We start from the raw sequence: 27,994 nt of genomic DNA on the forward strand, positions 1-27,994 counted from the left end.
TTAGAGATTGTGTTTAGTAGTTCAAGATTATTTTGTAGGCAGTAGAATTGCCACCTTGTAGCCAGAGCACGGAAGCTCAGCAAGGCTGGGCCCAGTCCATACTGGGATGGTGAGACTTCTAAGGAAATCCAGCCTGCTGCTGTAAGTGATTCTTGTGGACCAGTATGTAGCATTATTCTTTCTAGTCCAGAATTTCCAAATCAGCACCTGGGGAAACTGTAGGAGAACCATTCTTTGGATGAGAATGAGGCCCTGGTCATTTAAAGATTTAAAGATCCTATGGCACTGTTAATAAAAGTGAGGGTGTAGGGGTAACTATTACTTGGTTATAAAGTGTAGGAACTTTAATCCCATTGCCCTGGCTATAGTAGCACTCTGGGGTACTCCCCCTCAATTCAAATGGGACTTCTTTACCTCCTGTGCAGCGAAGCAATTTGGGATCCTTTGGGATGAAAAATGCAAGGACATATCAATCAATGGTAATCCAAAAGAAAAGTGATTGAAAATGTAGTGCACAAATTAAAGGACAATGAATGGCATCTTATTAGCTTTACCTCAAAGTCCAAGCCATGCTAGATGTCGTCTCCACTGGTGTGAGTTTGGTGCTGTGCATGAGGGCAGGGGTGTCAGTGTGTTAATTAGGATGAGCTGTGAGGGCGACTTTATCAGACTCACCTATTCATTAAAGCCCTCCAATCTGAGCGAAAGATGTTTTATTTATCAACAGCCAGAGGCAGATTCACCAGGACACCTGCATTGCATTTCATAGTCCTCTGACTCTAACCTGAGTCTGTTGCTCTTAAGTTATTAGAAAAATAATCAGAAACGTTTTATAACAAGGATATTTTTTGATGCAATAAATTTACAAAATAAAATACTTGTGCTTGAAAAGAAAATATAAATTCAAGTATATATAAACCTATACTTATATAAATATACATACAGAAGGTCTGAATCCTTTGTATGAATATAAGAACTTTGTCCCCCTCCCCTCTCAAGCTCTGATCCCTGACTCCCCAAATGGGTGTTCAGTAGCTGCACACTGACGTCAGTACAGGAGAAGTGCACCAGTTCTGCCTGGAAAAGGCCTGGCGCTCATTAATATTCCCGGCTCCAGTCTCTAGAGTTCTCTTTGGGAAAAAAAAATCCGATCATTAATAAGAGAGAAGAAGGTTCCCCATTTTGAAATGATTGTTTCGTGACAACGGTGAAAAAAAGGAAAAACTACAATTCATTTCATCTCCATTTTTAAAAGACACAATATTAATAGCAAGTTGGTAACTGATGTTTTTAAGAGGAATTGTTATTTTTTCAGCTCCATTTCCACTGCTTTTGAACTTCAAACACGTGCCAACAAGTGACCTGAGGGTTCTTCGGTGGATGTTGTGTGTGTTAACAGACCCTTTAGAGTTATCTGAAAGCTGCCTTAAAGCAGAACTTCACTCCCTTGGTTACATTTTCCAGAGTTCTCAAGCTGTGACCTTAGGACTTAAAAGCATTTTCCACCGACAAACCCACAAGATCAGTATAAAACAGACGATGCAAACTACATTTGTGCACCTGTCTGTAACATTACTAAAAGTACACATTGAAGTAAATGCCAGGAGGACAGAAATGGGCAAGCAATTGGTTTCTTAAGTTAAGGTAAACAAGAGAAAAAAAAACGAACAGACCGAGTACCAATTCTGAAACCCTCAGGCTTAGAGTTGACGCCAGGGCTGTGTTTTAATAAACACCTCAGAACCCAGCAGCGACCGAGCCGGATGCCATGATCACATTAACACCAAACTGCTAATCTTTTTGCCTGTCACAAAAACAGTAGGCGCTGCTTAGCCAAATGGGCCAAAGGTAGTTTTAAACCCCATGTTAATTCCACAATGCGAATTAAAATCTTGCTTTGCAGGAAGGATGAAGTCATATTCCAGACTGCTTGTAACTAAAACGTCTAAAAAAACTCCCACCCACACTGGTCCTGGCGGTACATGTCTGTCTGTTTTCACTTTCTTCCCAAGTCGCTCTTTTATTTTTACATCTCTAGATGCAATCGTTCTTCCCAGTCAGTGTCTTGCTGCCCAGCCCGACAAAATAATCAGAAGAGGTGCATCCCTCTTTGTAAACGGTTATTGAGAGAAACACAACAGCAGCTACAAAATCAAACATGAAAGTCAGAAAAATACATCTTTCACAAGGACAAAGAAGAGGGGGGAGAGCGATTTTAGACATTCTCCATTGATAGACAAAGTCTGAGTGCTCCTCATCCAGACTAAACTTTTGCAGAGATTTGTAATCCCCGACTGATGCAAACTATGGTGTGTTATGTTTGATAAAAGCAGGTTTGAAATTTGCATGTTGATCCTGGTTAATTTGTATTTCAAGGTATATATTGTGAATCGTATGTTCTATTGTCATCTTTAAGAGCTGCTTGCATGTTGTGGAGTATCTGTGCAAGTGCTTGCTGATAGATAGAAGCTGGCCAGGGTGTGAGCTGCTGTTTATCCCTCATGTGCTGGTGAATGGAGGGACTGCAGCCTGCAGGAAACTCAGCTCCTGATTCTGAGTGCCAATGCCCAATCAGGGTCCCCTCGCTCTCATGACCAACAGATAAGGTAGGAGTGCTTATTGCACATTGGCACTGCTGAGTCTTGAAGCAGTGCCAGGACCTCGCGGTGCCCCGGTTTTGAATTTTTCTTATTATTTCCCCAAATGTTGTAATTTTTTTTCAGTTTTTCCCTTTACTGCAGTGGTATTGATTGCTGTGCCAGTGTTTTCTCTCAGGAGGCTGGAAGTGTCACTTTATTGATTTACTTGCTGCATTAATTTAAAACGATTCAGTAATATTTCACTCAGCCTTTCTTAAAGAAGAATAACAAGAAAGCTCTTTCCTCCGGTAGTCTCACAAAGCAGACTGCTTTATGCAGTGGTCTGGAGTGAAAGGTCACAGTGAAGTCTTTCTCTCCTGGGAGGATTAAAATATATTTTTTCTGTACTTATATCAATGTGAACTCAAAGGCAACTCTGAGCTGAAACTGTTGAAAACTATTTCCCAGATGATGCCTCAACAAGTCATTATCTTAAAGACAAAACCAGATGTAATTGCTTATTTAGAAATTTGAAACACAGTCTCAACCTCCTAGAAAGTCAAACAGACATGCTGTTGGTAACCCCAAACCTTCTATAAAGCCTAACCTGGAGTGAGTATCTTCTCAGTCCCAGTTTGGGTAAGTGTTAGCTTCCGCTTCAAATTAGACATCCAAAGAGATTATATTTGCGTATTCCCCATAACTTTAAAGATAGTTTTGAAGTTAGTTTATTTCAATCTCCCCTTTTTTCACAGACTGATTTTGCACGCGTGGTGATTAATAAACTCTATTTAATTTTGAAAGTTTTATACTAAAATGTAATTTTTACTGTTATAGCTGCCCTTTCTAGATTCAGAGTGCAAAATCTGGATAATTCATAAACTTAGCATCAGAGCAGTAAGAAGCACAGGCTTTTCTGGAAAAGTCTTTAAGCCACAGACAAACTCTATTACCGTCCTTGTACTGGCTAGACTTTTTTATGCATGGATTTTTGTATGTATCTTAAAGAAATGTTTTAAAGTCTCTAAATAATCTGAAAAGACGAATCCTTCTTCTGTTTTGGTTGGTTTCTGGTTTCTGGTCCCTGCTGAGCAGCGGGTGTATGTATCAGACTCTGCATCAACCTCCTCTTCAGTTGGCCTATGGATTTGGTACAGTAGCTCCACTTGGATGGAGATGCACAGCAGGGTAGGTGGTGCTGTGGGAGATGATGTCATTAGTACTTTTTTTAGAGGCCGAATCAGGATGTTCCTGAGGCTGTCCAGAACCACATGATCAGCAAAAGGTCAAGTGCACAAAAAGACGAGAGCTGCATTGTGGACACAACGCGTTAGGAGGAAGGTCATCTGAATCCATTGTTCCTCACTGCTGAATTTCCATTTCTGAACTGCACTGGGGGGCCTTGATGAATATTCTCCACTGCGACTGTGTAGTCAATGACCTTCAGTTTCTTAAACAACCCTGAGTATTGCTGTCCTCTGGCGGATCACGGTATTCATCTATCTTAGGGGTATTGTGACTTTGTTCTGTACTAAATGTGGGCTAAAATTATCATTGCACATAATTCTGCAAGGACCACACTATATCGATGCACCTGGAATGCACACTTATAATTTAACTCTCAAATGCCATGTGAGCATCTTGCCTGAAAGAAGAGGATCACATGCATAAGTTGGAGCCTCAATTCCCTGTTGTCCAGAAAGCTCCCACCAATATTATTGTATTATTATATTTGTTGAAACTGGAATGGCCACCCACCCAAATGTTTTTCATCGTAACAGATTACTTGTAGCAAAAGCATGAAGGGAACCAGATGAAGCTCTTCAAGTCACACTCCTCAGTCATTATTGGTTGCCAGAAAACCAGTTTCTGCCACAATTAACACAGTGCCTGCGATGGTGTCACAGCTGGATCTGTGGTATTAGGATGTCTTACTCCCAGAGAAAAGGCCTTAATGCACATTACTACCTGTAATGTGCATCTCCCCTTTCAAGCTGAACACCATGTTGTTTCTTACCTAAAAATGGAAGAAGAAAAAACACTTCTATTCCAATGTCATATTTGGACATTTATCCTTTTTTTGTGCTTTATGTGCAGTCAAATGGTACACTAGTACATCATTTACCTTCTGATCAGTGCCAATGGGATCTGCATATAAATGATGCTAAACAAGACAGCCTGTACAGTACAAATTGTTAATGATCTAAACATAGAATATCCATCCATTCATTACCAGAAAGTTGAACATTCCTAGTCAGGGGGACAGCAATCAAGTCTATTGCAGAAGCATGAGGTGCAAGACAGGACCCCACTTTGGATGGGATACCAGTACATTGCAGGACACTCACAAATATACAGGGACAATCCGGGGGCACCAGTCAATCCAGTCTGCATGTCTTTGAAAGGGGGAAAAAGAAGAGAAGTTCATGCAAACCTAATGAGAACATGCAGACTCCCCTCAGAAGGTGTCCCAAGCTATAATAAAACCCAGGGCATAGGAGTTGTAATGCACCCATCGTGATAGCTCTTTACAGTGCTTCATGCAGTTCAGCTAACAGTTTTAATTGAGCTATTTATTAAAGGATCCATGGAAAATAGGTTGTCATTTTGAAGAATAAACGCAGCTGCTCGACAATTAATTCTTCGGTGCGAGTATATATCTCATCTGCTGAATCTATGTACAGTCGAGCTTGTTTTTCATGTCTGATCGGAGACAAATGTTATTGTAAAAAAAATATACAAGGAAGACCCGTACAATGATTGACGATGTCGCCAAGCAGACCTACCTGCCTCTGCAAACTGATCATCATCATCATCATCATCATCATCACCGCGTGTCACCTTTCTTGCCGATGAAGAGTTAAAACAATGATTTTTATTTGCCTCTAGAGGTCAGTGTGGAGAAAATTTAAACCTGAAGGGTTGGGACTAACATAAAGACGGAGATACAGGGAGGAGGGGGGTTTGATAAAGAATATTCGTCTCTAGTCACAGTAACTACACATGACTTGAGCAGTTGTAAGGTTTTCATCTTCCTGTTTCTCCCAGCCACGCGCAGTAAACCAGGAGCGTGTCAAAAATGCTCTTTTATTTTCGGAAGAAATGGTGTTCTGATATAAAGTATTAAGTTTTAAGGCTACGGGAGAAACGGAGAATAACCAGCAGGGCTTTAGAGATTGAGGTGGGATCTCTGGGGCTCGCTATGGAGACGACCTCTCAACGCTGGCTGAAGTGAAGGAGCAGAGCACGAGTTTTCTGCAGATAACCATTAGCTGAAGTTTGTTTAGGGTTAAGGTATTATTTTGTGTTATTTTTGTATCGAGTCGTTTGTTTGCGTTTTTTTTTTGGAAACATTAGTGAGTGATGGACTCGTGAGATGGGAGCTGCACGCCGCCTTTTGGTAAGTTTCCAAAGTGTGAATGTCGCTTGTTAAATTAATCTGTATGCCCGGTAATGTGTCCTTTCGTTAAATTGTTTTCCTTTTTCTCCGAATAGGCTGGGGACTAGTGCTATTCTTTAAAACTAGAAAGGAAAAACAATATCTTTCTTTTCTATCCGAACGTAGTTCTGTTGGTTTATAATGGAGTGATAACTTGTGTAATAATATCTAATTTGCCTGTAATTTCACATTTGTTTTCAATGAAGTTGAAAAGAGTCGCGTTTATCGTTTTTGTTTTAGAAAGTCTGATTTTCTAAATAGGTCCTTGCAAAAAAATGCCCCTTTAAAATACTAAATTGTGTCTTGTGTGAGAAATAAGTTACATTGAAAGCCTTCCGGTCCCTGTTACTCAGCTTTGTTACTAAGCACAGTACGTGCTGTATCAGCAGACCAGGAACATCTGTTCTGAGATATTTAGCCTACTTGTTTAATTTTATAATGAATATTTATTTTATATCTCTGCGATATTTGTTAATTCATCTGATCTCATCTAGTTTTTTTTTGTTTCTCTTCCCAATTCTACCTGTAAAATTGTTACGGAAATTATTTTCATCCCTGATGTTAACCCCCCCCCTCCAAAAAAAAAACCGTCAATTGGACGTTAATGTTTGCTTTCTGCGACTTCACTTCATATTATATTCCTAATGGACTTTTTCTTTGGCGCGACAGGATTTATCTTTGCATCGATTTTCCAGCTCTTAATGTTTGCTAAACACACAACTTGTACAACAGCTGCGGAGCTGAGGAAATATAGCACGTTGGCTTCTGTTTGTGCAAGAGTTTGATGCTGGTGACTAGCTGTGATGGTAGCTGCAACATCTAAGCCTGGAACGCCTCCACTTAGCGAGGAACAGCAGAAAGATATAGTCAACGCACTGTAAGTGTGATGTGTGCGGTGTATAGAGACCACAGATAAGCAAACGGATGAATACGTTAGGCAGTGACATCGGTCTGGTTTGGAACCACAGACAGTATGTGTGTGGTTTTGTCTATTGTGTCTACTGTGTAGATTGTGCAATTTTCTTCAGCACATCATCACAGTTGCTTGGGGGGGACTGCAGCCTGTATTGGCCACAGACTCGTGTCCGATGGAGGTTCCCTGTACCTGTTCTTAATGAACCGTTTTTTCTTCTGGCACGGATGTCAGCAGACCAGGACTTCTGGTGGCCTATAGCTGGTCTTGAAGCTAGCTTATTAAATGCAGTTGTGCTTGTCATAAGATTGGAAGACTGTGTGGCTTGAAATTCACATTGTGTACCTTTACTTAAGCCGATCTGTATTGCCCATATTGTAATATTGATGCAAAAAAAATGGATCAAGTTAATCTGAGTATCAAACATTACTGACCTGGAAGTGTTTAGTTTCATGCTTTTATTTCTATTTAGATGTTCTAAAATGTGTTAAGCCTGTGGTTTTACAGCAAACACCACACCTTGAGTAGATGGAACATACACATGGGTCTAGTAAAACAGCAATTGGTCTTAATACACTTCCTCGTTTGTGAGAGAAGGTCAACAAACTTCTCACAACTGGCTGGCGTTTCTCTGGGTTGGCTTTGTTTCAGTCTGTACCCTGTTAATCCAGAACCCCTCACGTTTGTCTAGTGGGAATACAAAACATTAATAATGATAAAGATCTGTTTACACTGCAGCTGTTGAAAGAGCAAAGCAAAACCTCTTTTGGAAGCCCACTAACAGCTGTGATGAACTAGTTAGTCATGAAAGATTTGTTTGCACATTCATTATGCAAATTTCACAATGATGTGTGTAACCTGAAGTGAGGTTGGAAAATGTCTGTCATACAATCCTTTCTTAAAACCTAATGACCTGGTTTGCTTAATGTCACCTGGAAGAGATAAGGGTACTAAGGTGAAACTATGAAGATTTCAAGAGAAACACACTTTCATAGTACACCCAGCCGGAGAGATTAGCCCAAAAGGCTGCTGGCCATCTAGTTCAGAAAATAATTTATTGACCTTCTCTTCAAAGCCTGTGTGTTTATGTGCTTAGAGTAATGAGGTGCTTTTCGAAAAGACGGAAATTAACGCTTAAAGCCAAATTTTTTAGCTTTAAAAGCTAAATTTTTTTTAAAAGAAAAATTCAGGACACCATCATGTCTTTTGAAGCTCTGTTATCGGTTATGTAACCAGAACTGCTTCAGTGTGTTGCAGAGCCCTTTCTGTGAACCTTGCAGTATTCTCATGAAATGATGGATCAGTTTGGCTTGTGTCTTTGCAATTAATTTACTGTTAAACGTCCTGTCCACACCTCTCAGTGATTCCTGATGCTGGAAGAGTCTGAACAGCAGCAGGTCTGTCCTCCCAAGAGCCGTGTGCTGCCCCGTGCAGGTTTTGACTCTGAGGCTTGTGTTCTCTTTCAGAGTGTTCAGGAAGTCCATCCAGCAGCGTGTTGATCTGGCGTCTCTCAAGTCCAGGGTCTTGAGTCTGCAGTAGTGGTCTGCTCAGGCAATTCAGTGCCTTCGATTCATCTGCTAGCTGCCACATTGTCTCAAAAGCCATGCTGGTGAAAGAATACCGGATCTGCATGCCACTTACGATGGAGGAGGTAAGGCATCTAATGTGATCGATTTGCTCTTCTGTATGCTGCTGTGACATTACCATCACTAGTTAAAATATATATGTGAGCGAGCACGCAGGAGTACTGGCTTTAGTTGTAGCTGACATTTTGAATAGTGCTCTGGTGTAGCTAATGTAAATCTCTTTATGCTGCTCTCACATCAGGGCACTAATCGCAAAGGCCTGATGCACAGTAAAACATATTTGGGTGCACACTGACAACTGTATTAGCCAAAGCAGTAAATCTGTTTGATCTGCGCATAATTGCTAAAAGCGGGAATGAAGCCCTACGGACCAGATATTTACAAAGGAAAGTGTATGCAAAATTCTGTGTATGGCATCAGTTGGTGTTGTGGCACACAAGCGGCCCTTAAGGAACATTGGGATTGCTCCATTACACGTCCGAAGCTTCAGGATTAACAGTTGCTTTCATTGTATTCTTCTGTGTTTCTGTGTATTAAAGAACTGTCATGGCAAGTATTTCTAGAACTCTCAAGAAAAAGGTATAAAAACCTCAAGAGAAAGGTTTAAAAAAACTCACTACGTTGTTTTCAGAAATCCAGAACTGGTCTTGCCTTTCATGTTACACGCGCATTTGTGATGGATATTCTTTCAAACGTCCATACATTCTGCATGAGCCCAGGATCATTACCCTGTGATAAAAAGTTGGCTTTTGTTTTTTGTTTTTTTCAAGTTAAAAGCAGCTTCCCTTGCTACAGCATTGTAGCTTGGAGTATCGGTTAAGGTGGGAGAGCAGGCCAGTGTCCAGGATTGCTGGATATTATTTGTGGTCACTTGCAGTGCCCGTCCCACTTCGAGATGTGAAAATAAGAGCCCAGGGCAGGTACTGACATGGAAATGGTAGCCCCTGCTGCTTGCTGCTGTCCATTCCTTCCTCCTTCTTCTGTAGCAAAGGGAAGGACCCTTGCAGGCTGTTAGCCAGCTTGGAAGGCAGGCAGGCAGGCACTTTGCGGTTTGAACGCAGGATGATTCCTCGCTGAGTCACTTCCTCTGGAGCCTTTCCTCCTGGCAGTCCCGTGTTCGCGCTATGTCAGATATTGCTGCTCTGGAGTGAGACTGCCTGTCCTGTCAGAACACCCGGGGGCATGGTGTTAAATACAGAGCCTCCCAAGCAGGCTGTGGGAAGCTCCCATTTCTCTGCGTCTTGGCAATGGAGACAGTGGGCTCCGTGCATGGTGTGGTGGGGTGCAGACGTTTTTTTCCCCTCTCTCTGCTTCATGCTGTTGGACGTGTTTTGGGCTTTTGGTTGATACTTTTATTATGACCATGATGATGGATATTATTACTACTAGTGCTGCTGCTGCTATTCCTACTTGGTCCAGTAATGTTTATTTCACTTTATGAACTGGTCTTGTGGTGTAGCTAACCTATGAACAGCAAGAGATTTCTGGTTCTGGCGATTATAAATAAACATACATGAAAATTATTTTACATTTATGTTACAATATGAACCCTATTCATATTTAGGGATCTCTAGTTTAGGTAAACAGTGTTGGTTATTACGCTACATTTCTTGTTCTCAAATTGGCGTCCTGTGTAGAGGTTTGTATGTTTTCCAGGGTGTACTCTGCCCTGTGCCCATTTCTTGCCAGGTTAGGCTCTGGTGTTCCCTGTGACCCTGTACTGGATAAAGTGGTTAGAAAAAGAATGCTTTCTGTCTTCTGCCTGTAAAAAGTCTCTCCTGGAAAGTGAAAAAGTTTTTTTTAATGACATTGTGTTTAATGTACTCTGTAAAGATTTTTACCGCTCTTTTAACTGAAAAAGAAGCCTGTAAGGTCTGATAAACTGAGATTGCTTTTCTGCCAGTGAAACAATGAATGAGGGATCATTACTTAGTGAACTCATGTGGGTGGGGGTGTTATTTAGTCCAAGGATTGATCTGTCCTGTTTTACAAGTTAATGAGGAATTTATCAGATGGAAATAAAAACAGTTGTTAAGACTGGTGAGAAATTGTTTTAGCACAGAAAGATCAACTATGGCATTTTTATTGTAGTTTGTACAGTACTATTAGAGTCATTTTACATCTCTATATACAGTACATGATCAAAATCTATTTTGGCCTTATTAGTACTAAACTGTTTTTCACACTATATTGAATGGACCGGTTTACTATGGAAAGAATGGGATTTTACTTAAGTAGAGGTCAGCAGTGTCTGTTTTTAATAAAGCTCTTGGCATCAGTTCTCCTGTTTGCCATTTGAGTGACCATAGACGGTGTAGGAGTTGAAGTTCGGTGCTTCTAAGGTGTTTTCAGTAGGTTTTTCTAATGTGATTCCAAGATTCTTATTAAACAGCATAATGTAATACTCTAGTGTTGCTCTTATTTCATTTTTCTTTTCTCTATATAAATCACTTTGAGATGTTCCAAGAGTGAATAGTGCAAATAAAATCGATTTATTACATGGGTTATTATTCTCATTTAAGAAGAAAACCATGAAAAGCAATAGAAATAATCCACAGCTGACAAGCTCTACCGGATTCTTGAGACGGAGGCTGAAATTCCCAGGAATTTGAGCTCAGTCTGAAAGTTGTCTGTTGTCCGCATGGCTGGTGGGTGTTTGACGTCAGATGTGCAAATTTTTTCCTCTCTGTGAAATTAAAAACATGTCTAAGGATATTATGACAATAAAACTGAGAGGAGGGTGAAGGTTCACCAGAGATATGTTATGCAGTTATGTTTTTATTTTATTTGAGTTAGATTTTATTTCATAATTTGCTTTCAAAAGCCAACTTTTTAGTCTAACAAGTTTTTAAAGCTGAAATATTTCAGTAGTATAGCATTATGCAGTACTGTATGTGCATTTGCAACTAACATTAGTGATCTTGGAATAAATGAGTCATGTGTGCTATGAGATTTTAAACTTTGTCTAAGTCACAGTTGGCTTTATGTCTAAAACGCAGATGTAGACATTTAAAATCTTTTGATTAAAAGGAAGAGGGTCTTGTGTTTCTCATTGTTGTTTGCTATGCTTAGCAAGGCATCGTTGGGCACAACACTTTCTCTGAACGAAATGGTTTCAGAGCAGAGCGAGCCATGTGAAGCTACTTCTAAAGTCAGGATTGTATAATTCTCTGTAAAAGAGGCACAAAAGTAGGCAACTCGCATTTGTATTCCTGTCAACAGCAAATCATACTTATTCAGCAGCAAGAGGCACTTCACAGAATACAAGTTTGCGCGTAGGTGTGCATTAACGTTTCTGAATATCCTGCCTCGCATGTCAAGGTGTAGTCACTTTTTTCCAATGAAGATTTCCTATTGGTTTCTCCATTCCCTGTGCAGTCCTGTTAATGGAGCAGTGTCTTCACTAGACACTGTTACAGACCGCATTTAGGATGTGCACGCTGATTGATTGATTTATTTCAATATTTAACGTGCAACGTCGCGGCTCCGCTCCTGGAGAACAAGACTGCCCAACCGGGTTTTGGGCTCCGACTTGTTTTAAACTCCATTGTCCGTCTGTGGAAAGCTAATGCTTGCCAGATTAATATCCACAAGCTCCTGTTGGCTCCTATACACAGAGACCTGCAGCTGGTGAGAGTGGAAACGGCTCAGGTTGCTGTGCAACAGTAGCCCGAGACCCTGAATATGGTCCAGGGCTCTACATGGATTTTTTGGACCCATCTGTTTTTGCTTGAGCTCCTGTTGCACTGTTGGGCACTCCAGACCACGCTAGATACAGAAGGGCTTTCTCATTCTGGAATTAGTGGCTTCTGGAAGGAAAGCAAGTCTCAGTCTCTGTGGACTGTATGAGGAAGTGGACTTAGTTCAAATGTATTGCGTTTTAATTAAAACTCTGAATTTTAGTTTGCTTTCTGTAAGCCCGTGTTATTGTAGTTTTACTGTTTTCACATCACATTTCTAAAACAAAATCAGTATGCATAACAGAGCATTTTTGCTGGATTTGATGCACTTTTTATCTTTGCAATAAAACTTGAATATGAAATCTGCTTTTCCCTTGAAATTAGGTTTCCAATAACGGGATCGGGTCATTTGATATCACCCATTTTAATGTAAAAAATCTTTGTGACACAATTCCCACATAATTGATTTGAGTGCATACTTGACATGGACCTTGAATTTCATACTAAAATTGTAGGTAAGCCACTACAGTGATCACCATGGAAACTTAGTGACTATACACCATACAGTTGTCTTTTTCTAACACAGCAGGCTCTGTCATCTGCAGCGCTAAATAAAAGAATACTGAGTAAGGCACCTTGTTTTCATCTTTGCTGTATTCATCCAGGTAATTTGTTTTGTGAACAATTAATGGGCCATTCTTTTGTTATGAATAAGAAAAAAATAGACACACTTGCTTTTGTGTTCAACTGTACAAAGTGTAAATGTACGGCAGATTCCCTCTCAGGGAAAAGAGGTAGCATCACAACAGTAGTGAGAGGGTTTTTTCTTTTTATGCTTGGCACAAGAAGCAAGTATTTCTTATACAGTGGAAAGCCCTATAACAGTAAAGTTCAACTGATTCTCAGAATAAGCTTGTTCTTAATGTGGTCGGGGCCTGTGTTGTCGGAAACGTGAAATACCCGATTTCCTGTATGTATTAACAAGGTACAGTATGTTACCATAGCGATGTTTGTCATCATGGAAAGTTCAGTCCATCTTGATTCTGGCAGGCTGAACTGTCTGATTGTTTAAAACAGGATTTACTTACTCTTGAACCTGAGGAGGTATGTGTATACTATCCCTGTCTATCAACTCTGCTCTACAAGGTTTCCTTTAAAAGGGCATGTGTCATCTTTCACAGTTGCCTTGAATTAAATCTCTTAACTTTCCAGTCCTTGATATCATGTGTTCATCTTTGACATCTAGATCCATTTCAGATGGGAGAAGTCCCCTCCCTGCACACAATTTAAGATGATAAAAACATATTTCCCTCTAAAATTGAATCAAGTACCAGAACAATTTATCTTGCATTCAAATGGTTTTCACTAAAAAGAAACCATGCCTGCCATGTTACTTATTTTTAAATGATTGAAATGAATGTAAAACCATCTGAACCACTTTTGGAGGCTGCTTTCATAGTTTTATTGGAATGATAAAGCTTTACAATTGAGGAGGATAACTAAAATAAATGTTATTTTTGTATTTCTTTAACAAGGCCTTAGCCTCAGACCTTAGCCTTGCACATGTTTTTAAAACATTAAATGAAGATCCTGTACAGATGTTTGTCTGTGCTGTTTGCTGAAGAAAAATACACTAAATGTGTTTTGCCCCGTTGTTAGTCTGCAGGTAAAACCAACAAAACAAACTCCACCAAAAAGGCAGGGACCCAAATGTCAATAGAATTTAGATTTAACAACAGGTGTTGGGAAATACATGACAGCATTGTATTCCAAACAGGTTTCCCTTCATAACATTGCAGATCATTAAATTATAGGCCCTTTTATTGAACGCAGGCTGTGGGCTGTGTAAAGGCGAAAGCTGTCTTTTATTAAAGATTTTGCCACATTTATTCTTTGGTGGCTTCAGAAGCACATTCACCAGAGTTGATGAGTTAACTAAAATTTCACTGGCTATTACAATTTGGAGCACAGTTTAAGAGCAGACTGTTTTTGACAGTCTGCGTAACGTTTGACCTCAATTAAAGCAAACCTTGAACCAACCCTTAAATGATAAACTCGGTACTTGATTGGCTGGACTTTGTCTTGCCAACAAATCATTAACAGCAGTTTCCCAACTTCTATTGAATCAATTTGTGGTACATGTTCTGATTCACCCTAAAGTTTACAATTTTCATGTGGGTATTTAGTACAATAAACCACAAGACATTTGCACAGAGATAAATTATGCATGGTTCTGGCACTGTGAGAGAAGCTTTCTGCGTTTGATAGAGAGGACTGAATGAGGTCCTTGGATCAAATAATTAGCCACCAAACGAGTTGGATGACTCAGAACCACCTTCCAGCAGTGCAAAGTAAGAGCAGAACGCAAATAAAACTTGATATCTCACAGCACAAGTTAAAGCATTTACTTGTATCATCTGTTGGCAGTGAAACAACTTTCAGCCAGTGCTGAAATCTTCCTATTTCCCTGCAGGGTTTACATGGTAACGACCTTTAGTAAAAAATTCTATTATCTTAAACTAGACTTTACTGATTCAACAATATTATAAAGGAACCAAGGAATACATTGGGTTGGCTTTTTATTAAAAAGTATTTCTGGTTTCGCAGGGCATTTCCCTGTGTAGGAGAAAGGATGAATTTTAAAATGTCAAAATTAAATTGCACTTCTGTTTCACTAATAAATAAAGCCGGACTGTTTCTCAGAGCTTAGGGTTAGGAAGCTTTGGTAGCAAAGTGCATTTTGATTGGCTAATAAGATGTCATGAAAACATCTTGATGATAGAATCTCTTTTTTTTTGTCACAAATGCACTTTATTTAAAGGGATCCTCACTCAGTAAGTGATAAAAAGTGTTTTTATAAGGTACGGGTAATGGTTTTTAGTGACTGTTATTCAGTTCTCACAAAAAGAAAGTCTTATTTTGTTAAAGGAGGTAGCTGCATCAGCATGTGTAGGCTGCAAAGGAACAGGTTTCTTCCATGCTGAAAAGAAAAAAGAGACAGCATGTTTTGGCTGTGGAGCCTTCTTCTGGTGTGTCTTATTTTGCCTGCCTGTGATAGACGTGTAAAGCTGTCATTTCACTGTTGTGGTGCTCTCCCAGCTCAGTCAGCTGCTTCTCAGTAAGGGCCCTGTGATGCCTCTGGGCTCCTTTTCACTGGATCAGCCACTGTGAGGTCAGCAGGAGCTGATCTGTAAGTACTGTATGCTGAGCTCTAGCACCAAGGGCGTCCTGAATACATTGCTGCATATTTCATCTAGTCTTTCATCTGCCCAAGATCCAGGGGCGATTTCTTTGACTTCACTACCTCTTCTCACCCACCCTGCAGAGGACTTAACTCGGCACAATAGAAGAAACATGTTATGTACAGCGGACCGGGAGTTTTGGACTGTAAGATTGTATGTGCTAAGGGCAACTTCAATGCAATTGGTTTTATCTGCCTTGTGAAATGTCATGCTATCGGCACTCGGCAAATCGGCAAATTTGTTACTGCCAGTTCTGTAAGGACGTTTCCTCCCAGCTGCCAGAATCTGACTGGTTGCTGTTCATTTGATCTTTTGTGTCGGTCTCTTGTTTTTTAGCGTACAGTTTGAGACCTTTTTTTAGTGCCACTGCAGTAGGTGATTAGTGTGGAGTAGAAAGTGCTGACGATGACACTGACCTCTTTCAGACGGCAACATGCCACCCATCGCACATCTTGCCTGGTCTTTCTTCTCGAAGCTCGCTTGGTCTGTTTTTAGCGCTGCCTCTCTCTGCTGCCCGAAGCTCAGGCACACTGGTTAGCTTCCTGGTCAGCTGACAAGGCTACTGAGCGTATGTCTCCTTTGGTATCCTCTTGAGTCAGGAGTTTGGAGGACAGCGATTTTAAAAAGGTTGCTTGTGATGCTTCATTTTTAGTTTTGAGAGAAGTAAGAATGTAAAGCATCACTTCCTAGCTCAGTAGACGGATACTACACTGTCCACTAGTGCTCTCGTGGTTTGTCATCTGATCCATGCTTGTTTTCATATTAAACACTTGAAGGTTCCTAAATATTGAGAGCTTCCGTTATATTCCTGCCATTTTGAGGAAAAGGGTCTTAGAAACTTTTGTGACTCTTTAAAAAATCTGTCCTTCAGTTGCTTTTTCCCCTTGAAATGATTCAGCTGTTTATACCCTGTGAATAGATTTTTTATCTTCTGAAATACTCCACAGTGTTTGTGATAAACGCCGAAAAATTGTTTTGTTTTAAATACTGTGATGGATGGCCCCCTCTCTTTCAAACACAGATGCTGCCTCTTATCCAGAACAAGTGTTTTCTTCATTTTATTGGAGCATGGATGTCAGTCCTGTTTATTTTTGTGGTAAGACCAGTAAAACGTCTTTTGGAGAATTTTTCCAAAGGGAGGTGTGTTCATATTTAGCTTTCTGCATAACCAAGTATGTCATTGTGTGTAGTAGCGTATTTATCAGGAGAAATAAGGCTGAAAAGCACTGTGGCAGCTCTGTGAAGCAGGTTTTGTGATATGAGGGCTACCTGATTAATGTGATCTTAATCAATGGCGGCAGACCCACCCCACTCCGTAGCTCCCAAGTGATGATGGATCATTAACGGCTGCTGTACTGCTGCTATTTTTAGCCTGTCCTTGACATCAATCTGACGTCAGGACCTAAGTATGAGATGGTGATGTATCGGCTCCTAGGGTTGGTGGGGGTTCGAAGTGGGGAGTAGGGTGGGGGTACACTGAGATCCGGTCCGTAACCCTTGCTGTGCTGAACTGAAGCCTCTCGATCACTTGTGGAGGAATGACTCTTCCTTTGATGCACCTCTGTGGTGCCACTTGTGGGAGGAAGTGTTGGTTCCTATGGAAACGCAAAAGCGTTAAAAACAGAGGAGAAGAAAAAAATATTCCTGTATAACATGCTATAATGGCTTAATATAATAAAGGACAGTTTGTGTTAATGCTGTCAATGTTAACTGGTCTGCACTGTAGAAAAGACTACAGCATCTTTTATGCAAACTTTTCACAATGGCTGATCATTAGTAAGAACCTATATCGTTCACTTTTTGTTCAGGCCTGCTTGCTCGGGAGAGCGGTGGAAATGGAGATGATCAGGTCCGTGGACATGTACAGTGTTCAACTCTGTTGGCAGATCTAGTCACCGGTTGTTTTCGAGACATTCTGGGGATATCTGGTTTGGACCTGCAGTCTTCATATTGCCTGTTAAAACCACCTTGTATTTGGCGCTTTCCGAACAAAGAAAGGGCGGCCTGCTTAGCAAATGTCTTGTGATTAAGAAGCCAGTGGGAAGGGAAAAGAAACAGAACATTTATTTTAGATTCATTAAAACCTCACCTTCTGTCTATAGCACCTCTTTTTAATTATAGGTGGTAATAGAAAATCCTTTATTCCAGTGCCCTGTTATTTGCCAAGGTCTACAAGTACACCAGATGGTGCTTTGCGCTGCGGACTAATTAATAGACTGTAGACAGTCTGTATGCGCTAATAGCTGCTGAGAATTTATAAAACGGGTTCTGGTCTGACAGGCATGGCAGCTTCGGACTACATATGGGCTGGATTTCAGTTCTTGTGTTGCTGTCTTAGATTGAGGAGAGTGTGAAAGATTTGGAATAAGGATTTATCTGCATGCAAGTTTCTATCAAGAGCAATTCAGTTGATCAGCTTGATGACTGTAAAGGTGGCAGGCAGTTTGAGGGTTATTAAATGCACGTGTCATATCAGTGTCTTAATCAGCAGAGCTGATATAGTTAGTTTTTTTTTATAATTTCCAATGTATTTTCGCTCATAACGAGTGATTAAAAGGAGCGCCACCTCTCCTCTCCATTCTAATGAAAACGTATCCTCTCCTGTCATACTGTACTACTGCAATTTCAAACATGCATATGGGAACTCAAGATTTTTGGTATGGAGTTTTTGGATAATATGCTTGTAGGTCCGTACACTTGTTGCCTGGTTTTCAAGTTCACTCACCCTATATTATCAAATAATAATTGCTTTTTGAGCTTCTATCACCCCAAGTTTGTTTGATTTGCTTTGAAGAGTTGGTGCTCTCAATATATGAATTCACTAGGGTGTCGACGCCCGTTCCTCATTTGTCCTAAGCTTTCCTGTGCTCATCAAACCTGATTCCAAGCTCCTGTCATTAACGGACTGTCTCTCCCTCCAGTACAGGATAGGGCAGCTGTACACCATCAGCAAGCACAGCCATGAGGAGAGTGACAAGGGAGAAGGGGTGGAAGTGGTGAGGAATGAGCCCCACACTGATCCTGTGCATGGAGAAGGACAGTTCACGGAGAAGAGAGTCCATCTGTCCAGGTAAAGCCAACAAATGCTGCGGTACTAGATGATGAAGCATTTACAGTAGGACTGATGTAAGGAGACGGTATTGAAACAACCCCAGTGGTTTGATTCAGAAGCAGCGATGACTCTCGTTTCTTTCGATTAACGGCATCGGACTGTTCTGAAATTCAGTGAGTGGAGTTTTAGATTCAGAGGTTCTGAATTCAGCATGCTGGTTCAAGCAATCCTTAAATCCTGTCTCCAGTTTTACATATGCTTTATTGCATAAAACTAGTGTCCCGTGTGCTGTTTCATAAGTCATGGGAAGGGAATAGTGCAAAATATGATATTTTGTTGAACATGCAAAACAATAAACTTTACTGTGAGTTTTGGATGCATAAGCTATTAGGAGACAAATTCTCATCACGCACCACATAATGAACAAAGCACATTTGTGGTGATTACAGCATTCTGTTTTATTACATTTTAATGGGTTCACTGTCTTTCACCGATAACGGTAACCAGTTTCTGGAACTCGGTGTTCTTTGAGCTGTAGCAATGGTCATAAAAGGGAAGCATATCAGCCTCTCATAATATCTGTGTGTTGTAGGAGCTTGTTTGTGCATTATTACTGTGAGGCTGGCTTTCCCTTTGCCTCCAGGGAACGTAATGGAGATTTGTCCATATTCTAATTTTATCTCTATTTTATCATGCCTTGTTTGTACATGCGCGTGTGTGTGTGTCTATATACATTGTTTTCAAAATGCTGGATGAAGAACAATCAATAAAATGTTCTAGAACAGTATAAATCTGGGAAAATCATTCTTCCCTCTGGCACCGATTCTCTCGTATTCATTTACCATTTTTGCAATTTGAATAGATTAGCTTGAACCTTTTCATACATCCATCTCCAGATTTATTCACATCCCTGCTACATTATAAATGAAAGTTGGTTTTAACAAAATGAGCTCCTGTGGCTCTCTTGCAGTGTGATAGCTACTCAAAGGTAGTTGAGTTTGACATCCCCTTAATGTGGAGCCCTCGCCAGCGTGCGTGCGTGCGTGCGTGCGTGCGAAAACTGGCTCTTCTTAAAGTGGAGGCATACAATTCCATCTTTGAAACAGAAAAAAAAACTGACCTGATGAAAATGAGGGAACATGTATAGATTTATTCCGTGCCGAAAAGAAAAGATACAACATTTCTGCTGTGAAATGGCTGAAGCATTGTCTCTTCTCCTTTCAGCTTGGAATAAACCTTGTTACTTGTTGCTTTTGTAGCCTATGCATGCTGACATAGGTACCTACCTGGTGAAAAGGAGTAATAACACATGCACACACTAGCCAAAGTAACAATAACCCCTAATGATGTACTGCTCTTGAGGAACGTGAGACTGAATTCTATAGTCTTGGCTGGTCAGGACCATCCCCAGGTCTCGGTTCTTTACAACAGGTGGCTCAGCCTGGCTCACCACTTAACTTCGTCCTGCAAGAAGATCGGGACGTCCCGAAGAGGCTCTCCGAGCTGCTGGTTGCCCAGTACTGTATCTGTATTTTGCATGTACTGTATAATTGAAATATGCGCACAATCAATATTTTACTAGTTTTATTGTGGTTCCAAAGGACTATATTTATGATTGTGCTCCGTATTCTTAGGACATGCAATTTTCAGATTGACTCATTCAACATGGATATTGCATTTTGGAGATCATTGTCGTTGGCTGCTGGGTACCTGCGTTATGTGGAGCAAAAGTATCAAAACAAAGCGGCACACACTTAAAAATGATGATCTCATTAACTTTTCATGTATCTAGTGCTTATCCATCTCTCAGAGCAGCTCTCCCACAGTGAGCCGGCACGACTTAGCACTGATCCCCTCTCCAGTCTTCAGCTACACCTACACCTACAGCACCCGCTGTACGATGTGACATGAGAGGATTTGAGCCATGACAAGTGCAGTAATAAGAATATATTCGCCCCGGTTAAGAAGTATCCATCCATTTATACAGATTTCTGTCCGCCTATTCTTGTTTTTCTTTATTTAAACCAGTGCTATGTAAGTCTAAATACTCTTGAAAGTGAATATGCCTAAGAAAAACATTGTCGTTACAGTATCAGTTATCAGCAATGTAGCTATCGGCTATCGGCCACTAAAAACCTACAACTGCAGGCCTAATTGAAATTAATAACCTGTTGGTGTGTGTAATCCTGATTGACCACGAAACTCCTTTATTCTGATAAATTTATTCTTTTATGAAAAGCACATCACAGTAGGTGTTTTGGAAGTCGGGGTACATGTACAGTAGAGTGTCAAAGATGCTATCAAATTGGCATGACCGATCTAACAGCAGCAGAGTGGCCGTCTGTTCTCAGATGTCAAGCAAGGCTGGGTCTGGTCAGTATTGGAATATGAGACCTGCGAGCAAAACTGGGTTAGGTAGATCGATCGGTAGATCTCAGTCTTTCCTAGAATCCAAGATTTCCATACCAATTCCCTCGTATGGTAACAAGCCATGCTGCGCTATAGGAAGATCTATCCTTGGGGAGTAGGAGAAGTGGGTCCCCTCTTGTGCGTGGAGTTTGGGATCCTTGGATGAAAAAGAGCAATGCAAATGCAAGCGATCCATTTTTAATTCTGATTATCTGTGTCTGTCTCGTCCTGCAAAACAAGCTGCGAGACTCGCTTGGCTAATTCTTACGAACTCAGCCAGTTGCAACATACTTTTTTAGCCCTGAGTCCATTCATTTCCAGCCAGGATATTACCTCTGGCTTTTTCATCCCACCTGTTCACTCTCTTTAAGCTGCTTGCTTGATGTAACCACATCTTTCTCCTGGTATAGAATTTTTGTATTGTGCAGCTCCTGTTGCCAGGCAACCCTGTGTGGCATGAACTCATGTTTCAGTTTGTTCTCGAGATGTTAAAGCAAAAGGGCCAAATCTCCGAACTGGAGCTATTTTTACTACCCTTTCCCCACACGCCTTTGTAATGAAGTGCATTTTTAATAAGCTAGCTGTTGTTGACAACCACGTTTCTGGAGAGAGGGCTTGATTGAATTCCTGAATGTTTCATTGCCCCTCCATAAGGGAACAACACTGCTGCCATATTGTTACAGAGCTTTTCATGCATGTAAGAAGAGTTTAGAGCAGTTTTATTTACTATACAGACTAATGAGCAAAGTATATAGTACTGTGTTGCTGCACAATTTCAAATTTCTCACTTGCAGTTCTTTATACTGTGGTCTTTCTCTCTCTATCAGATCTCATGTTGCTGAAGTCTTGAAGGGGGTTCTCAGGGTGAGCGTTCTTGTGCAGACTAGTCACGCTGATGAGTTTGGTGAAAAGGGGCCTCCAGAAAAAAATGGCGCGTTTGAAAATTCCTGCACGGTGGATGAGGGTCGAAACAAAAAAAAAGGAAGGAGAGAGAGAAAAATGTGAGCATGATGCCCTTGAAAAAACGAGAAATCATTAGCCGAATACTTCAGATTTCCCAAGTGTCGTGCTGCAAAAAGTCCCTGCCTTTTTTAATAAAGGAATTACTGCTATGCGCTAATGCAGGCATGCTTTGCTTTTCTCTTAAATATTTTGGTGGGCACGTATCAAACCAATATCCCGATAGAAAGTGATTTTAACTTGGGGCGTAATGCCAAAGTGTTGCATTTTTAACCATAAATGGCAGAAAAACCCCCAGCTGATCTTTCCCATCTGAACTAACATAGGACTGACACAGAACGAGCTTAGGCACCTCCTTTCTGAGCCCGATTCCCCGCAATGACTGCTTTACCAGACGTCACAGTGGGATAGATATTCTATTCGATTTTTGCTCCCTCTCTCCTCCTGCGGTGCCTGTTTGATGTTGGAAGCATCTGGGAAGCTAAAGACTACCCAGCGTGAGCCGGAGCAGCAGCCACTGAGCCGAGCAGAACTTGTTCCTCTCGCAGCGTGGGAACTGATTATCCCACACCCCGAATTAACAGCTCATGCTGCACTGTAGGCAGCTCTGCACACTCCAGCTCCCCGGGCACAGGCTGAGCCACAGACCTGCAGGTTGCAGGAGGGCAGTAGACGCTAACAGGGAATGAGGCAAAGTCTTTTCTACACAGGGAATTTGGATTCCATAACTTGAGCCCCATTTTCATATGTATTTAAATTCTCGTTCTCGTCTTTCATTCTTTATCACACTTTTTAGATAATATAGCATTCCATACGTCAGTAAAGTTACATACCCTGAGCATAATTAAATCTAACTGGTGCTTTTATTCATTTAGAGTCCAGAGTAGTTGTATACCCACTGGAGTCTCAGGATAGTCTGTTGATCAAATAAAATGACTGGTGTTTGCCATTTGGTGTTAAAAGGTGGTAATGAGATGCAGTCCAGCTACAATATGTGCTAGAGTAGTAGATGTCTTCCACCATTGTCAAGACTTTCTCATCTTTAAAATATATTTGAACATGGCTGTATGAATAGTAGTGTATGGTTATTGTCATCCCTTATAGCCTTAAAAAGAATGATTTTATTTGGTTTTGTGAATGCATAGATTTTTAATGGTCCCAACTTAACAGAATTCTCATGCTTTGACCTTGGTCGAAGTTTCCAAAATATTTTCTACACCTCAGTAGATAATTGAATTGTCTTTTGTATTCTACTAAGAGAATTAATCTGTTTTCTCCGTTTTCATTAAAAACAGTAATATTTTCAAGTCCTCTCTTGTTTTCCTTGCTCATGATTTCAGGTACTCACAGAGCAGTTTATTCATATAGAGTATTGGTGCAGTAATGGAGACCTTTTCACGCTTTACAGAGAATAGACCTGCTTAGAAAGAGAAGTTATTAATGACAGGTTTAAAGGCTACTTTTTAAAGGCTTACTTGTCAGGTAATGCATGAAAAAAATTTTACACCTTATTTCCTTTTTGTTTTTCCAGACACCGATTATAAAGTAATTTTGCACGTTTCAGTCAGAATTTTAAAATGGTCATTTGACCAATTTCCTTATACAGACGTATGTTTTATTTTAAAAACTTGTCTGGTTAAATCCCACCTTATGCCCCTCTGTGTATACCCCACAGCTCTCCCCTGGCTAGTGAATTACTGAATGACGGCTGGAATATTATCCTTTTCAGAAAAATGGTTTGGTCCGTTTCAGAAAGTGCCGTTTCATAAATTATATTTGACAACCTGCCCAATAAACTAGATTTGAGTAAGGTTAGGATCATTGATGGAATAAACAAGCTTTCATTAGTGCACAACTTTTGTATTTCTGGTGTGGCGTCAAATACCTTTGGCGTAGTGTGACCGATTTATAATGCAGCTAGAACACCAGGAATATTTGATCTTGAAATACCACAAGAAATGAAGAAAATCTAAGCCTCTTAACAGGATGCTGCTGATTAAGTCATCAGTACCTTGTCAAGGTTTATTGCTCTGTTTTTTCATTGTCCTTAACACACATGAAATGGAAGGTGATCTGAACGCTGCAAATATTTCACCTGACAGACAGCACAGCCATGCCTTGTTTTTTAGATGCAGTTCTCAAAATGCTGCTCCTGGACTTTTAATCAGAGTGCCAGTACTCTAGGTTAATAACCAATCCAGTCTCAGCCTGCCAGTAATGGTGTGGCTTTTAATCACTTCTAATTGGTGACACATACAGTACCTCACTCTCCAGAGGCACAGACTCATCTAGCTGTTGAAAATAGTAAACCAGGATTGACCGCCAAGTCTATTTATAGCCCCGCGCACTGAAAGGATTCTATTCTGGGAAACATTGTTATTCCACCTCACCCTCCCTTGGGGGAGTTGAGGCAGGGGGGGTTGATGTAAAATCAGAAGCAAGCGTGATTGGATTTTCTCCTCCTTTTGTAATCAGAGGAGTACTCTGCCTGTAAATGACTCCACTTATCACCATCTTCCTTTTGAAAGGCTCAAAATATCATCCTTTTTAAATCAATTTCCGACATGGTTCGCTTTTGCTTGCAGCTTTAATGGTATGTACAGGATACCATGCATTTTCTGAGCAAGGAAGAAAGGGTTTCAAATATTTTGGACATAATCAGTGGACTTGATAAAAACAAATAATCTTGGATGACAATCTCGTCCCTAACAATCTACACTACCGATTGATACTTGAGATCTGACCAGGTTAAAGAAAAGAAATGTACAATTTTGTAATCTTAGTTCAGACTATGCCTGCCTATTTTTCAGTAAGCTTCCAAGCTGGGCTCGTGCAGTGGTGCCTCGTATATTTTACATCACAGAAAAGGCCTGGAACTACTACCCTTACACAATTACAGGTAAGATAGCTACTGCACTGCATCAGCTTGGCCCTGTGTACTTGTGTCCCTAGCGCTTATGGCATTGGAGAGTCATTAAGTTACAAAGTTAGAAAGATCTGGACGTAGTTCAAGTTATTATTCATTCCCTTTCTGTTGGACTGGTGTCTCCCTCAGGGTTTTGGGGTAGTTGATCTTGGCACCTGGATTCCAGACCGTTGCAAGATGTTGCGCCAGTAAATCTTTAATTATCAAAGTGTCCTGCAGCACCTGATTTAATTAGGACACAAGGATCAAAGACATTGGAAGGTTCTAATCACTGTAATGGTTCCCATATTGGATTCTGCTCTCCTAATGGCTATAAGAAAGGACCCAAGGGGGAGGAGATATTTAAGGAAAAAAATTCACATTTTGTATTCTGCCATTGGTTTTTGTTTGTACTAAACTTTTTTTTCCCCTTCTTTTCATGCATTCTTTGGAACACATTTTGAATATAGAATACACGGTAAGTTTTTATATTCATAGCATTAAGAATGAACCTGCAGCTCCTAAAATCCTTTCATTCACCCGGTCTCATGTTAATACACACTGCTTTGTTGCTTGGTGTGATCCTGAGCAAGAAATGCCTGCTCGTAGACAATCCTCAGAATGCTTTTATAGTCCTTGCCTCTTCAGAATAAAAAAAGGTTTCTGGAAAAACTTCCAACACAACCTTTTTGCTTTAGCTTGCTGCACATCTGAATCTTGCAGCCGGCGGGAGTAACTTCAAAGCATGCATTGTTCTGTTGTGTTAAATGGGGAAAAAAATACATACCTTATTTCATCACATAGTAATGAATCGGAAACGGTGTGGAATATCAAGCTGAGCCATGTCTCTAAGGCACTGTCTGGTCTAATGCTTAAATAAGCCTTCATCGTAAAACGGTTCAATTACAAAATAAATGAAAAGAGAAGTTTAGGCGCTGTGCTCCTTTTTTGCTTTCAGTGCCCTCGTCAGATCTCTTTCCCATTGCTCTGCTCATGTGTTAATGTGAAACTATGTGGAATCCAGTAATGAGGGACCAGTGCAAACTCATGGCTAGATGGCTGTAATAGAGCTATGCACTGGAGCGAGATTGCAGGAGTGTCAGGGCTGCGTTAGTGATGCGTTCGGCTGCCTTTCATCTTACCCCGGAGACTTTCAGCACAAATTAAGATCATAGCTTGAATGGAGAGGCGAGAGAGGCAATAAAGTGATGCAGTAAGCGTGTAGCTTTCTTTTCGTCTTGTTGAATTGCATCGCCTCTGCTGAACAAGGCCCAGTATGCGTGATTTGTTTGTTCCGTGAACTGGATCCGGGAAGAAGTCAAAGTGCTTTTTGAACACCCCATTTTTGTCTTTCATTCGTCTCCCCCTTTAGTTTGCAGTTTAATAAAAGAGCCCTGTGACCCTCTTCTGTTTTAAAGTGTAAAATCTCTTAAGAGAGAGGCCACATGCCCTTTTCTGGGGTGGTGTGGAAAAATTGTTTGACCAAGCATAGCTAAATTTTGTGGCAATGTCAGTACCAGCGGGATTTTTAATTAGGGGCCCGGCAACGAGCAGCTTAATCGGGTTTCCTGCAGCGGCTCCTACAACACTACTTTAATAGTACAATTATCTTACCTCGTTCTTTGCTTTCTCCTTTCAGTGCTCTTTTTTGCCAAAATTCTCAATCCACGTAGAAACAAAGTATGAGGACAACTGTGGGAATAATGACAATGTAAGTTAACATGGATCTTTGGCATTTTCCTGAAACACGTGAATATTAATTCATTCTTTGCATACTGTATGTATAGTGAAGTAAAGCGTGTACAGCACATCCCAGGTGAAAAAGTACATTGAACTTTTTTTTTTGCATTCTGTTCAGATTTTCAACATGGATAAGAACAGCTCAGACACAGAGGTGTGCTTTCTGGATATCGCATATGACGACATCCCAGAACGACATTACAAAAGCTCAGAGGTAAGGAGGGAGTTGAATTCTTTGGGGAAACTCTATAACCAGACAGAGGGAAGCAGTGGAGTGCCGATTTCTCTTTGTTTGGTATGACAGTGTCTTGCTCTCATAGCACCCGTGAGAAGTGATGGTTTCACCCCAGTGCACCTCTGTTCACCACCCCTTCAGAATCTAACAGCTAAAGACAGGTGCCACTACTTCTCTCAGAACTGGTTGGCTTTACAAGAGAACCTGTATGATGATGACTGGCACCGGTACGGCTGAAACAATCTGCTTGACTGTTATGCTCTAGGAATTAAGAATGAAGTGTGTTGAAAAATGTATCAGTGTTTTAATCATGGGAAATCTGGCTTAACCAGGTTAAGCCTGGCCGCAGGATGAGGAAGCTGGGCCCCATCCAGTTTGAAGAGTGTCCAAGGGACAGCTGCACAGGTGGAGATGGGAGGGAGGAGTCAAATGCAGAGGAGACGAGGGGTTACATACAGTTCAGTTTTTGTTAACTTGAGCAAATGACATCGGGCCGATCGAGCTTGGCTACTGTCATCCTATCACTTTTGTTGCAAATTCCACTCGAGCTAAAATAGCACAAAAATCTAGAAGAGGAGTCTCAAAGACACGTACTGTAACAGTGGTGCTGAATTTGCAGGATGAGAATTCTCATGCGCTGCCTTTTCAGGATGAAGCAGGAGCCTCAGACTCTGAAACCTTTGCCTGACTAATCTGTTGTGATGGAGCATTTTTTAAATGAGCAGCACAAACACGAGCATAAAGCAGAGAGAGAAATTCTGCAGGTTTTGTATTCAAGGGACTATTTGCAGATTTATAAACTGGGTGTAACAGGCAATGAACTATACTCAGAGGACTGTTGCTCTTCACATTTAATTAGACTATAAAATGAAAACTACCTGCAACATGAGTGACAGTTGGATTTAAAAAAAAATCATCTGCAGTTTTCCTGTCTCAGGGTCTTTGAATGGGCTTCGTAACATTAATCTTCATGGCTTTTTTCTTAATCAAACTACTGAGTAAGTTTGAACAAAAACTGCTGAGAGAAAAATATTGCAGGGATTTGTCCAGTGAGACAGGATTGTACTTTGCGTACTACTCAGTCTATCAATTTAAAATATATCAAGGTATAATCAGCCTAATGTATTGTGCGTCGTAAAACGAGGAGAACATTCACCCTGAGAATACAATTACCTTGCCTTTTGAGCAGGAGATCCAGAGAGGTTTGTTTTTGAGGCAATTTAACACACAGCATTTCCATTGGAGATGACTAGT

The 27,994-nt window shown here is 40.7% G+C and overlaps 1 protein-coding gene across 1 annotated transcript in view; it reads left to right on the forward strand.

Annotated features, from left to right (window-relative positions):
- Positions 1 to 5,487: 5,487 nt before the first annotated feature.
- LOC148644903 (cytoplasmic phosphatidylinositol transfer protein 1-like) overlaps positions 5,488 to 27,994 on the forward strand; it is a 35,600-nt gene continuing 13,093 nt past the window's right edge. The window contains exons 1-7 of the mRNA XM_088612167.1: positions 5,488 to 5,979; positions 8,398 to 8,582; positions 18,361 to 18,509; positions 24,671 to 24,759; positions 25,236 to 25,243; positions 26,405 to 26,476; positions 26,624 to 26,719. Coding sequence (XP_088468293.1) covers positions 8,535 to 8,582; positions 18,361 to 18,509; positions 24,671 to 24,759; positions 25,236 to 25,243; positions 26,405 to 26,476; positions 26,624 to 26,719 — 462 coding nt within the window. The 5' untranslated portion in view covers positions 5,488 to 5,979; positions 8,398 to 8,534. The remainder of the gene's footprint in view (positions 5,980 to 8,397; positions 8,583 to 18,360; positions 18,510 to 24,670; positions 24,760 to 25,235; positions 25,244 to 26,404; positions 26,477 to 26,623; positions 26,720 to 27,994) is intronic.

The sequence above is a fragment of the Lepisosteus platostomus genome, chromosome 19, assembly GCF_059453375.1.
Source record: "Lepisosteus platostomus isolate fLepPlt1 chromosome 19, fLepPlt1.hap1, whole genome shotgun sequence".
Taxonomy (NCBI): Eukaryota; Metazoa; Chordata; class Actinopteri; order Semionotiformes; family Lepisosteidae; genus Lepisosteus; species Lepisosteus platostomus.